We start from the raw sequence: 13,885 nt of genomic DNA, 5'->3' as shown, positions 1-13,885 counted from the left end.
CCCGACCCGTAACACAGCAGCTTCTACTCATCAGTTTTTCAGTAGCAATCACAACAAACGTGTTTTAGTACTTTACTGCTTACGCACTGTTTTCACAGTGGCTCATTTTGTGTCCACAATAATTAGCCCATTAAGGAGTCAGAAAAGGTGTTGGGAGGTTATCTGATTTAAAGTTATATCCAAGTTAAGTGAGGGGGAGCCCAAACCCTGGTCTTACCTCGCCTTCAGGGCTCATCCAGGGCCACGTTTACACAACAATAGACACACCTCTGCATCACCTGCTGAACTGGAAAAAGCCCTGCTCTCGTCCCTAAAGTGCCTAAATGGTCACCTTAACGCCACATGCAAAGAGGAAGCCACTGTACATAAACAGGATCAAATATTAACAGTGTAGTAACATCCACCAGAATGGCAGTAAAAAGCTAAAGATTCACACGACTTGAAGAAAAACCAGAGTAGAGAAACGCAGTCTCAATGAAGCCACTCCCACAGTGTGAATCTGCCGTAAATAAACGTTTATTGACTTCTGATTACAGTGATCATTCTGTGACCCGGGGTAGTGTGCTCGCTGACGCACTTCCAGGGTCTAATATTCAGCTCTAGCTTTCCCATTGAGCCTAAGATTTAGAGTTGTTTTATTTTACAAACATTTACAATCCTTTTGTAAAAAGGCAGTTTCCAGTAGCAGAAAATCCTTCTGTGTTTCATAGTCTGGCGTTACATTCTTGTGTCCTACGTCCAGTCCTCAACGAGATGTCCCTTTTCCTCACCCCTTCTCTAAGCTTCGGTGTTCTTCCCTGTGAAGAGGATTCCAGGAAATAAGGTACTGACCACGTCGTACGGAACATACTGAACAGTAACTTTACCTTGAGTAAACAGTTCACAGAGTACTTGAGGCTGGTGACATTTGTCCTGTAACCTGCCCATTTAGCAAGCTGGCTTTACATACTGAATCTGAACTTTTACTGCAATCTGTAATTATGTACAGGAACAATCTTACAAACCTTGAATATATTTTATATATCCCCTTCTTTAGCCTTTCAAATGGGGCTTAAGAGAGAAAACTGCATCACTGCGCTGCTTTAATGATTTAATAATAAATCAAGCGGACCTTTATCCTCATGGATAATGAAGCTCTCTAGGGAAACTGAAAGGTCTGTGGTCATCTTCCAGGTTCCCCAGACTAGACCAGTATAAAAAATTATCCCCAAGATGATGTTATTCACGCCGTTACCATGGAAGAACTAAAGTCAGCCCTTTGGATTTTTAATTTTAGTTTACAGAACTCTGATAACCCTCCAAGACCAAAAAAATAATAATTTTCCTGCTACCATCTAAGGTTGCTGGCAGACTTTAGTGTTATAACCTAGTACCTATGGCACATGCTAAATGCTATATACTTTAAGCACATTTTTACATGGAAGATGTAATATGTTGACATACATGATACACCAGAGAAGATAAATTGAAAATGCATGATTTAATAAAGAACCATTTCCCCCTAAAGTACTTTCTTTTATAACTTCCTTGTTTCCAATCTAGTTACAGAAAGTTAATAAATACTCCCTTATTTTTCATTTCACTGACCTGATGCTATCAAGAATCAACGTACGAAGATCAATCATCAGTTAACAGTTACACTACAGGACAAGAATGAGTTGTAAAAATGCCTAAATGTGTACAGCTAAATGCCTCAGATACTTTACAATTACTGGTAAAAGCGTTCCAAATTATGGACAGTTATAACGATTAAAACTTGTAAACTGTAACATACTAGAATACATTAATCAGCACAAGTAACTTTTCATCAGTTTACATAAAATTACTTATATGAGTCTTAATAGAAGTAAGTTTGGTAACAGAAAATTTTTTCAATACCTCTGAATATACAGAATCAAAAAAAAGGAATCACATCATTGCAGATGTAAAAACCAGTAAACTTGAATTACCCTTGCAACAACACAACTGTTTGAATTCAAACTTTCTTATTTACAGGGTTTTAAAAACAAATATAAATGGAATCCATATTAAAGGTACGTTAAATTAAGAAGAAAAGTACAAAGTCATAATAAATAGTCTTTCAGGAAGCTCTCTAAGGCCCGGCACTACCTGAAGAGGACTATGCCTTTGAGCTCTGCGTGGTAGCTGGAGAGTCGATGCATAGATGGAGAAAGTGGAGGCGCTGTTTGCAGGGCGGAACAATCACGTCCCTACCTGTTGTGTTTGCCCAGATGGCACGCATCAGGATGTCTGCAGTGCTCACAGGTGAACCGTTCAAGAGACGAGTGTGCACGCCAGAGGAAAGGCAAAGGAGACAGCTCCACCTCCCACACTTGGCCTTGATAGAAAGGAGCTGGGGTCTCCAGGGCCTTCTGCTGGATTCAGCAGCTCCAGACGGCACTTACGCAGAGCAGTTCACCCGTTTACCTGACGACCGTGTGAAGCTCACGAGGCAGGAATGATTCCCCACAAATTACCTTCTCCCCAAAGATGTTCTTCCATAAACCATCTAAAAATGTGTTACCTTCTTGCACCTAGTTTCCAAATGTGAAGCTGAAGAGCTTTTTGGCAATAACGAATCTGTAGTATTGTTATCAGTCACTTGTTTAGCTTTTATTGAAAAAAAAAAAAAAAAAGCTCTACAGGAGTATCGTCCTTAACAGAGCTACTACTGCTCAATGGAATTTCATGGGTACCCTCCTCCCCACCCCAACCACAGGGGCCTCATCCATATTCATGACATAAGGCTCACAGACCTCTAGAAGACTCGTGACAGTGAGACCCTTCCCTGTCAACTGGAGCTGACGACCTGTCAATCCTTAAGGAACCCTGTCGAACCCTCCTCAGAACTCCTGAGACCCTGGCTCTGCTTTGGTGGCGGTCTTCACCTCGAACCTGCCCACCCAGCCTCCCTCTCCCCCTCAACAGCCCTTGTGTAGACGTCTCATAGCAACCGACCCCGGTGACCCGAAGTGGAGATGCGTGGTCATCCGGAGCCCCGGCCGCTCAGCGGGGAAGGACCGCCCTCGTGGGGCAGCCTCAGAAATGGGCTTCCCTGTGAAGGGTCGACAGCTGGTGCCACGGGGCAGGGGAGAAAGGGAGCGAGAAGGGAGCGCCACCACGCTGCGGGCCACACTCACAAAGGCTTTCCGGGAACTCAAAATCAGCAAACTTTTTTTTTAAAGCACGTAATTCTCTCTACTAAGAACAGGAATGATTTCTTTCTTACCATTGAAAACAGCTTCTCTCTCATCTGGAATCTGAAAAAATGATTTGGCTACAACTTTTTGTCAGGGCCTCTCTTCCCAAATAAACGCCATCAGTGTGACGGTAAATTTAGGCCCAACATTTAAATTAGCCCTCAGTTTTGGTTTTCCTTTCAAACATGTGTAAACGAATGAGGACCAGGGCGTCTCTGCATGTCAGACTGGTCCGGGTCCGGGGAAGGCAGGCTGGGGCGCGCTCGCCGGGGCCAGCGGCCGGGCCTCAGTCGCTCTCGGAGCCCTCCTTGTACTGGGCCCGGATGGCCTGGCCGTTCTGCAGGGGCATCTCTTCATAGTCACTCCTGTCACGGAAGAGACCTCTGACACCCCGGGCTCCGACAGTGTGGACTTCTCTCCACGCCGCGGCGCCATCCTGAGAGCCCGGCCCCTGCTGGCTCGCCCCATTCCTCTCGCTGCCTCCCCCTCCTCCAGCCCCTCCACCGCCAGGGCCTGCAGCCCAGAACCACGTGCGCAGATGCCCAGCAGGAAGGCACGCGGCCCCTCCTGAACCAGGGGTCGGAGACACGCCTGGGTGGATCAAAAGGGCCGATACTGTGAACAGCTCCTCAGAAGGCTCGCCAGCCTCCTTGGTGAACGCACAGAGGCAGGCTGAGGGCTTCCCGCGGGACAGACAGCCTTTAGCAGAGATGGGACTTAACGTACCCGTAGATCACGTCGTCATCCGAGTCGTTGAGCATGGAGAAGGCAGGGTTGTCCTTCAGCTGCGACTCTGAAAACCAACAAGCATTGTCGTGTCATTAGCCCGGAGAGGCTGGGCGCTGTCCTGGGAAAAGGATGAGGGTCGGACAGAGCTGGATTTCTGTCCTCGCCTCCACCGGTTACGGCCGGTGTCAGCCGGACAGGTGGTTCCGAGTCCTGGCGGGGGACGTGCTCACCTACAGGCCAGGACAGTGTGGGGAGGCTTGGTGGGAGCCTGGGGGGACTGAGCCCCCTGGAGGAGACTGCAAGCCAGCTGCCCCACACCCTGGAATCCCCCCAGGTCCTCACAAGAGCCAGGCCACCCTCCTACCTGGGGCTTGAGCTACCCCTGGTCCCGATCTGTCACCGCGGATGGGAGTACCAAATGCCGCCAGGGCCTTGGGCACGTACTGGGAACTCCTCCACGGACAGCCTGTAGCCGGGGTGCGCCAAGTGCTGCCTGGGTTCCAGAGAGCTTGCCCCCTTCTCATCCCAGGCGGGAGGGCTGCTGGGTTTGCTTTTTGGTTTGGTCCTTGGGGAGGTGGGCTGGGGGTACATAGGGCTTTCTTTTGATGGTCAGGGCACTCGTGTTCCACAGATCATTTCAGGGCACCGGGCGGGGGGAGTGTCATGATGCTCGTGTCAGGGCCCACCGACATGCTCGGTTCTTGCATGAGGGGCTGTGATGACACAGAACTTGCTGGGCTCCACCTGTAGCTCGGGGCTCACTGTGAGTGCCCACCTGGTCTCCCTGCTCCAGAGCAGGTTCTGCAGTCACGGCGCCCCTGCCAAGGGGAGGTGGGCAGGGAGTCAGGGGGCAGCTTACCATACAGGGCGTTCTTCGAGGGCGAGTACACAAAGGCCAAAGTGTAGAGGTAAAAGTTCAACAAGCCGTAGAAAGACAAGAATTCAGCTGGTGACAGCGGTCAAGGGAAGCAGCAGGCCCGGACACGTCTCCTTGCTGTTAGCCGGCCCCGCCCCCAACCAGCTAGGCCCTCGGGGGTCCATGCCCAGACGTCAGGGTGCCACAGGGCAGGTCCAGCCAGAGGGCACGGTAACCATCCCGGGGCACCTGGAATCCCCAGGTGAGCTGTGCCCTCTCCTATCCACGGCAGGACCTGCTGCCATCACGTCACACACAAAGGGTGGGAAGGCCACACAGGTATGGGTGAGTCAACGGTGAAATGAAGACCTGGAAACAAGACTCTCAAACTGGTCCTTCTTAGACTTTTCTGAATTACAGACCCTTTAGAGAATCTGATAAAAGCTTAGTGTGAAACTCAGTTACCGAATTGTGAACAATCATGCATTGACTCCAAGGATGTAAAAAAGAGGCCCCACAAAAAGAACCCAAGACATCCAGGGTGAACCCCAAAGTGTCCCCTGATGGATGCCACCACTGAGAGCAGAGAGGGGAGCGCACAGCTGACCTGGTCATGCATCTGAAAGGGGGGTGGTTACTGCCGAGCAACGGGGCCTCCGGGATCACAGGAGCCCTGCCCTGAGACACCGGTGTCCCCCACAGCTGGACACACCTGGGAGATGCTAAGGGATGCCCTCTGGGAGAGAAGACTCCAGAGTCAGTGCTCGGCAGGGGGAGGCGGGCAGCCCCGGCCTGACCCAAGGGAGGCTCCGATGGTGACTTGCCCCACTCCAGTCCCCGCCCCACAAGGGGACAGCCGTGGCAGGTGCTGGGGTCCCCGGGCTTGACCCATCTGGCGAGCGACCCCCGGGGACGGCTGAGCCCCGCAGCCGCCTTGGGGCCTCTCACTCGGGGGGACAGGCGTGGAGCTCCCAGGGTATACTGGACTCTTGCCTCTTCCAGACGCTCAGAGGCCTGAAATGCTACCCACTCCACTAGGCTGTGTGCCTGACATCTTCCCAGAAAAGGATATAATTCTGGTAGTGAGTCGACAGTTCAGCTACGAAATTGTCCTGTAACACTTGTGCTCCGAACCTTAAATAAAGGATGACGATGCTGAAAAAAAAGGGAGGGAGGGAGGAACAATATGTAAAAACGTACCAAGAAACGGCATTAGCTTCATATGTCAATAAACTTGCTACTTTCGCTTACTCTAGTCACGATTATTTCTGCATGGAGACTTGCGTGTGCACACACACGCACGTGCACACATGCGCACACGGCCTCTCTGCTGACACGCATGACCGCAGGGTCCTGGCACCCAGAGCCCACCTCCCCTCCCTGAGGTTCAACCTCCGCTCCGGCCAGACCGACTGCTGAATACAATGTAAACCAGGTCTCTTCCCTCCCGGCCGAATGCCCTGCGAAGACCCCCCATCACAGAGAACGGAACCGGGCTCAACCTGACTTCCTGGCCAACCTTGCCCTCCCATCCTCCACCCCACACACTGGTATCCCCGAGCCGAGCTTCAGGGCCCGACTTCAGGCCGCAGATCCCCCACCCACCCTGCTAAAGCAGCCACAAGCCCCCAGCTGTCATCACACCTCTGTTTTCATTACAGCACTTCCGCTCTTTATTCATTGTTTTTTTTAAATCACCGCCTTCCTCCACTGGAATATAAACACTGCAACAGGGAGGAAGGAGCCTGCCCGCCTGTTCACCAGGGCAGGCGCTCCATAAACCTCTGCGCCAACGGGCCGATCCCCTTGAAAGTCAGATGAAGAAAGATCACAAAGCCTAGGAGCTTCAGGGAGTCGGTCCAAGGAGACGCGGCTCCCACGCAGTGGGCAGGGGCAACTGGAGGGCGACAATGTGCGGGGGTGGGGGGGAGTCTGTGCAGGAGGAGGTGAGCTGGGTGTGAGGCCGCACCGAGGGCTGAGGAGAGATGAGTGACAGCCACACACGCATCTCTACCTTCAGGTGAATGCAGAGGCAGAATACAACCCAGCTCGTTTTGAAATGCGGGCTGAGTTCACATGGCTTGGTGAGGGCGGCGAAAGAACCCGGAGGCCTCCAGGATCCCCCACCCCACATGGCTGGGACCCCAGAGCAGCGGTGGGGAGCCGGCCCCGGGGAGCCCTGAAGGGGCCCCACCAGGGTGAAGGGGCTGATGCCCACGTCTCTGCCGCTACCGAGAGCGGAATGCAGACACTACGCTTCTCTCAGGGTTTCAATCTGGGGAGCAAGGACCTGGGATTCATTCAAAGACACGGCCTTCCACGCCCCCCTCAGGTGAGGTTCAGGGACCCCAACTGGAGGGACGCAAACAAAAACAACTCCTGCTCACAGACCCGTCCGAGCACAGCACCTAATCCTCTGACCTTCTAATCCTCTGACCCGTGTTCTCCTGCGCCCGCTGCTTCCACAATCCTGTCTCCCCGGGGCCCTGCCTGGCGGGGGAGGGGCCTCTGACCCTGCGGACACCTGGCGAGGAGCACCCTAAAACTAACCCAATAGAAGGGGACAAAAGATACTCGGGACCATAGAACAAAAACTCACATTTGCTTCTTTCAAGCAATAAAATCTCCTTCTTACCTGATGACGAGCACGACAAAAGTCAACGCGGTCAAGAATTTTAACCTGAGATCTGAAAGAGAAATACACACACGCTTCTTAAATCACCACACTGTAATTAAAATCCACTCATTCCAGAGATCTTAAAGACAAAAAGAAAGCCAAACTCTCCGAACAAAACCCGCTCCCATCTGGACTCCACAGTTAGTACCTGATGCCCAGGAAGACACGCTGTCCCACCTCCCCAAGTCTGGAAGGGTGCCCAGTGAGTCCGTGGCCATTACTATTTGGTTGTCACAGACTGGGGGGCAGGACCCTATGAGATCAGGTGACTTGCCTCGATTCAAAAAGAAGGAAACCCCCACCCCCGCCGCCTCACCCGGAAGGTACGATTCCAGAAGGATCCAGGCAGCTCCAATAGCCACACACATGGCCCCCCGGGGCCCCAGCTGACCTTCTGGGCTCCTCCTGCCCTCGCCTGAGGCACTGTCCACGTGGCCCAGTCACCCCGGCAGCCCTGCCGAGGTTCCCCCCGGCCCGAAGGTGCCCGCCACCCCGACCTGGCGGGCGGCCCTGCACCAGGGGTGGAAGACCAGCACTCACCTACGTAAGGCATGTGACCCAGCTCGGAGCAGGCCCGCACGATCAAGAACAAAAGGTATAAGATGTACACGACGGCCACCACCATGAAGAAAACCTTCATTCCCTGGCAGGAAACAAGACAGGCCCTTGAACGCCCATGGGGTCTCAAGGGCAGTCTTTCCCTCTGATGCCATAAGCGGGAAAGCCAAGCTTTTCTAAAAGGACCTGGAGTCGAGGGTCACTGCCGCGAGCAGCACAAGGACACGCGGACTCTTCTCGTGCGGCACAGGCAGCCGGCTCACCCAGGGGCGCACCCCGGTCCCCGCTCATCAGACGAGCAAATGCCTCCCTGGCGCATGGGCAGCTCTGGGCCTGGGGCCCAGAACATACTAGGTGCTCAGTAAATGTGGTGGCTCCTGCTTGCCCCTCCCCGGGGTGAGGGCCTGGCTCCCTGCCCTGCTCGGGAAGATTGCGACGTGGGTCCGGCCCAGATCTCAGCTTCTCTGGACCTCGGTTTTCTTCCGAGGACCAAGGGGACTGAACCAGACTATCTAGAAGACTCTAGGTTCTGCGACCCTGAGGCAGGGAACGCAGGACGACTCGTCTGCACTCGGGAGCTGTGACAGCGAAGCTGGCTGACGAAGGCCAGGCCCCACTGGGCTGGGTGCATGGTGCCCCTCCTTCTGCAGAACCTCTGCGAGAGTTAAGCCTGTGCACCTGACACCCCCAACCCCCTCCTCCCGCCCCGGCACTTCCTTCTCAGAGCCAGGACTGCCCTGCACAGTCAGTAGACAAAGGGTCTCCTCTGCCTCCTCAGAGCCTGTGACTTCGGCCTGGGCTCGGTTTTCTCATCTGTAAACAAAAAGGATTTCACGGCCTCCATCCTGGGCCCCTTCAGCTATCTCTCTAGAAGCCTGTGATTTCAAGGGTTTCCTTTAGTAACAGGACTAGACTGCTCGGTCTGTCCTTCCTGTGAGGACTCCCGAGCCCCTGGCCTCCCTGACTGCCGGGCTGAGGCGGGGACAAGTGACCAGAGCCGCGGTGACCCTGCCGTGCCGGAGCCCGGCCCAGCACTTCACCCTCCTTCTCTCTCTCAATCCTCACGACGACTCAAGGGAAGATCCCCTCACTGCCCATCGCACAGATGATGCAGGGGGAGGAGGGAGCGGCGGCCGTGGCCCAGGACGGTGGGCTTCACCCGCAGGCCGGGGAAGCCTCGTCGGAGCACAGGACTGGCCTGTGACCTCGGGCAGGACGGGAATGTGACCTTGGGCAGACCTGCCCCACGTCCTCCCGTGAGAAGTGAGCAGTGACCGTACCAGACAGAAACTCCCTAACTGTAGATTAGCATCAGTTCAGTTCAGTCGCTTAGTCATGTTCGACTCTTTACAACCCCATGGACTGCAGCACACCAGGCCTCCCTGTCCATCACCGACTCCCGGAGTTTACTCAAACTCATGTCCTTTGAGTTGGTGATGCCATCCAACCACCTCATCCTCTGTCGTCCCCTTTTCCTCCCGCCTTCGATCTTTGCCGGCATCAGGGTCTTTTCAGATGAGTAGCCTGGAAGGTACAAACTCAACCAGCAGTGTCAAATGTCATCTGTCACCAGGGCTGCAGAATCTTCTCTGACAAGGTGTCAAAGCAGCTCCTTCCTCCCCCTTCCTTAGTGTCTCCACCATAGAGGGGCCGCCCTGAGGCCTCGCCCCTCAGGAGACACAGCTGAGAACCTTCCTGGGGCGTCCAGATTCCCCAAGGGTCCGCCCCGCCCCATCACAGCTCGGAGACAGTGTCTCCCCCATCTGGCCCAGGACGCCTCCCCCTCCTCTGCAGCTCCAGGGGCACCCCGCCCTGCAAACCTACGACAGCATCCCAGGGCTAATTCAAAGACACAGAGAGGACAAAGCAAACAAAGACACCGCCTCCCCGCAGTAACGGGGGCCTGCGGCCCACAAGGACGCACCTGGTGGGCCCCTGCACACTGCAGCACTGGTCTCTATTTCCCACGCCTTCTCTCCCTCACAAGGTCACATATCCTTTGAGAGCAAAGGTTATGATGTGCTGTTCATAAGGCACACGCTGACGACCTTCAGAACTCCTCAGACTCACAAGCAGTGGAGCCGAGAGGCTACGGGCACACTGCTGCCAGAGTCCAGTTACGGATCAGTGCTGGCACCAATCCCTGTGACACGTCTGTCTCAACCGCTTTTCGACACAGTATCATCATTCACTACACTTCTCTCCTTTCAGACAGCAGTTCCCACAAAGAACCACAGACTTGATCACCCTCTGCAAAGCTGCACCGGGAAATGTCGGAAGGTCACCTGGGGTCAGGATTCAGCTCCGGGGCTCGCCCTGCCCGGGGACAGGACTCCCATTCTCCCCCGGCGGGGGTCCGGGTCACCTGGGGTCAGGATTCAGCTCTGGGGCTCGCCCTGCCCGGGGACAGGACTCCCATTCTCCCCCGGCGGGGGTCCGGGTCACCTGGGGTCAGGATTCAGCTCCGGGGCTCGCCCTGCCCGGGGACAGGACTCCCATTCTCCCCGGCGGGGGTCCGGGTCACCTGGGGTCAGGATTCAGCTCCGGGGCTCGCCCTGCCCGGGGACAGGACTCCCATTCTCCCCGGCGGGGGTCCGGGTCACCTGGGGTCAGGATTCAGCTCCGGGGCTCGCCCTGCCCGGGGACAGGACTCCCATTCTCCCCGGCGGGGGTCCGGGTCACCTGGGGTCAGGATTCAGCTCCGGGGCTCGCCCTGCCCGGGGACAGGACTCCCATACTCCCCCGGCGGGGGTCCGGGTGCCCCTCAGCCCCAGGCACCTCCACGCCTGGGCGCCACGGAAGCTGCACCAGGATGGGTTGCCCATGAGGCACCTACATATCCCGGGCCTCGAAAGGAGGCCACACTCAGGGCTGGCTGTCATTTGCGTTAAATAAAGACGCTGGAATCCACCTTCCCAAAGTGCGAAAAATTTCAGGACTGAGACAGCGCAGCATCACCCGGAGGGCCAGGCCTTGGGGCTGTAGAGCTCGCGGGCCCACGAAGCCAGCCCCACTCTGCTTCAGAGAACTAAGTGAACAAAATGTTTCCTTAACTATTCTACAATGTTCCTAGAAATCGGCACAACCTCTGTGCCCTGGCGCTTCAACCATAAACCAAGGATGGGGAGTGACAATGTAGGGTTTATTTTTCCTACTATTCAAACACATTTCCCCCAGTTTTCCACCCATGACCTTTCTATGGCCCTTGTCAAATAACCAGTTAGCCAGCTTGTGTCAACGGCACAATTTAAGTTAAAAAATTGAGTCATTTTTTAAAACAGCAGTTAAAAAAAAAATCCACAGGTTTCACCAACAATCCTTACCTGAAAATTTCCTGTGTCAACTCGATACTGGTACATTGGATCATGTAATTCATTGACTCTAAAGATACGATGTTACAAAAAAAAAAAGCCATAGATTAATAACTAGTTTATTTTATACTTTCTCTCACTTGGCTTTTTAAAAAAACTTACTAATATAAATCTACTCACTGACCAACCATAAAAGATTTTTGAAAAGTAAACCTTGGTTTATGAGAAATCTCGAATTACCTACTGAACAAGAATACAACACAACTCAACGGCCCACAGTCCTCAGTATTGTAAAGTACAGTATTTTTCATTAAGAGAATCTCTATAATATTTCAACTTTGAGACTGATTTTCAATGGCACCCCACTCCAGTACTCTTGCCTGGAAAATCCCATGGACGGAGGAGCCTGGTAGGCTGCAGTCCATGGGGTCGTGAAGGGTCAGACACGACTGAGCGACTTCACCTTCCAGGCACCCTGTCTATGGCATGTATGGCACCAGCACACAGATGAGCACCCGAAGACAGCAATGTGCGCAGCCGCTCAGTCTGTGTCTGACTCTGCGACCCCATGGCCCACAGCCCGCCAGGCTCCTCTGTCCGTGGGATCTTCCAGGCAAGAATACTGGGGTGGGTGGCCATGCCCTACTCCAGGGAAAGACAGCAAGAAAGGTAAATATAAACTTCCATGAAACTCATTTCAAAATGACACTGGTCACTGAGATGACAGGTGGGCAGGGACAGAAGTGGACGTGAGCTAAGTCCTGCCATCATTGTGCCAAGAAATGAGATGTGCCAGCTTCTAAAATCATATCCCTGAGATGGAACGAGTTTCTGCAGAAAATTCTGTTTGGGTGAATCAGGCTGCTACTACGTTAGGCTTCTGTGCAGTGCCTTTTTACTGACAGACAGAAATATTAAAGATCAACTCTGGGAGCTGGTATGAGGATGGGAAGGTTTACAGACACAAACCAAAGGAGAGAATCAAAACATCCGGGGACAGTGGCGAGCCAGGAGCCAAATGGAGCATCATCCCTACAAATGAAGCCTCTGCCTCTCAGAAAGAGATATCTGAAATGACGTGGCCTTTTTCCTTTTCTTCCCGAGACCAGAAGAATCATGTGTATATACCTCTACATGCTGTTCAAGCAAAACTGAACCCTCAGCGCAAGTCACACGAGCAAGCCTTGAAACCCTGGGTGACAGAGGCCCTTCTGGATGAGCTCACAGAACACGGTCAACTCTGAGTCTGCCCACCGTGTTCAGTGCTCGCCAAGACTGCGGTTTCACGCAGAAGAAAGTTACTCACGTCTGCCATATTCCGAGGGTAACAGAAGCCAACCACAGTAGTCCAACGATGAAGAATTTAGGCAAATAGAAAGTCAAACACTTCCTTTCTCCCTTTAAAAAAAAAAAAGTAAAAAATAGAGAAGTTAGTAATCCTTGCAAACCATTACCCCCTCACAGACCACACCGGATCATAGATACTCAGATTATGTCCACACGGCACGCATCTTCTGTGGACTGTGAAGCTGACGACAGGTTCTAGAGGCCGAGTCCACCTCAGGACCGTCGCCAGCGTCTGGAGCGGGAAGGTCAGCACCGAGGGCTCACCTGCACCCGGACCCCGTGGTACACACACAGCCAGAAGAGCAGCAGGGCGCACAGGAACACAGACTGGAAGAGGTCGTCCAGCATCCCCGGGAACCAGCTGTTCACCAGGAAGGACAGGGGAAAGAACGGGTCTGGAAGGCAAGAGGCAGGCAGGCAGGCCTGATGAAGGCGGGACCGGCGGGCGCCGAGCCACAGGAGGGCAGGGCTCAGGGCGGCCTTCTCCCCGGTCAGAGCCTGGGGGGATGGTAGTGAACTAAAGGCTGTCTTGTTTTGCAAACTGAAAAGCCACTGAACAGATTGCTCTGGGGATGACTGCAGAGCTCCGTCTGCTCCCGCCAGCTGCAGCTCTGGAAGGAAACGCTTTCTGGGGCAGGAGACAGGGGCAGACAGCTGGGCTCCCACCCTCAGCCAAGTCCTCCAAGCGGGGGGTTGGGGGGGAGTGCCCGCCCCTGCGAGTCCTGGGGCCACGTCCTCTGGCCACGTGGAGGCGCTCCTGCCTGCTCCCTGCTCAGGGCCCCATCGCCCCCGGGATGCCCTCCAGCTCTCGGTGTGGAGGGGGGCCGCGCGGAAGGAAGGGCCTACCGTTGTAGAGCAGCAGCAGAGGCAAGAGGATGGACATCCACTTCTGCTCGATGCCCCAGTCTCGCATGGAGAACTTGCGAAGAGAGTGCGCGAACAGGCACTGCGAACCAGACCAGGCCCCGTCACCGTCTCGGCCACCCCACGTGGCATCTCCTGACGGCTCTCGGCCCACATCGAAGGTCTGGGGCCAGCCCAGACCTGCTGCATTAACCCTGGGCTGAACCGAGACCACCAGGGACAACCGGGCCTTTATCCCAGGACAGGGGTCGGATGAGGACGGTCACAGCCGTGACCACTCCGGCCTGGCCTCCTCCTGGGCAGGCTGCTTATCAGGAGGGACCGCCCAGGGCACAGGCCACAC

General features: G+C 54.3%; 1 protein-coding gene across 1 annotated transcript in view; it reads right to left on the bottom strand.

Moving 5' to 3' along the window:
* Positions 1-494: 494 nt before the first annotated feature.
* The window catches only part of TMEM181 (transmembrane protein 181), a 66,457-nt gene continuing 53,066 nt past the window's right edge, over positions 495-13,885 (bottom strand). Inside the window, exons 9-18 of the mRNA XM_027552154.1 lie at positions 13,525-13,624; positions 12,943-13,073; positions 12,638-12,729; positions 11,344-11,401; positions 8,003-8,105; positions 7,421-7,472; positions 5,858-5,940; positions 4,789-4,878; positions 3,927-3,993; positions 495-3,565 (exon numbers count right to left, since the gene is read on the bottom strand). Of these exons, the coding sequence (XP_027407955.1) occupies positions 3,487-3,565; positions 3,927-3,993; positions 4,789-4,878; positions 5,858-5,940; positions 7,421-7,472; positions 8,003-8,105; positions 11,344-11,401; positions 12,638-12,729; positions 12,943-13,073; positions 13,525-13,624 (855 nt within the window). The 3' untranslated portion in view covers positions 495-3,486. The remainder of the gene's footprint in view (positions 3,566-3,926; positions 3,994-4,788; positions 4,879-5,857; positions 5,941-7,420; positions 7,473-8,002; positions 8,106-11,343; positions 11,402-12,637; positions 12,730-12,942; positions 13,074-13,524; positions 13,625-13,885) is intronic.

This window comes from Bos indicus x Bos taurus, chromosome 9 (assembly GCF_003369695.1).
Source record: "Bos indicus x Bos taurus breed Angus x Brahman F1 hybrid chromosome 9, Bos_hybrid_MaternalHap_v2.0, whole genome shotgun sequence".
Lineage (NCBI taxonomy): Eukaryota > Metazoa > Chordata > Mammalia > Artiodactyla > Bovidae > Bos > Bos indicus x Bos taurus.
Note: the sequence above shows the minus strand (reverse complement) of the source record. Positions and strands in the feature narration are given on the sequence as shown.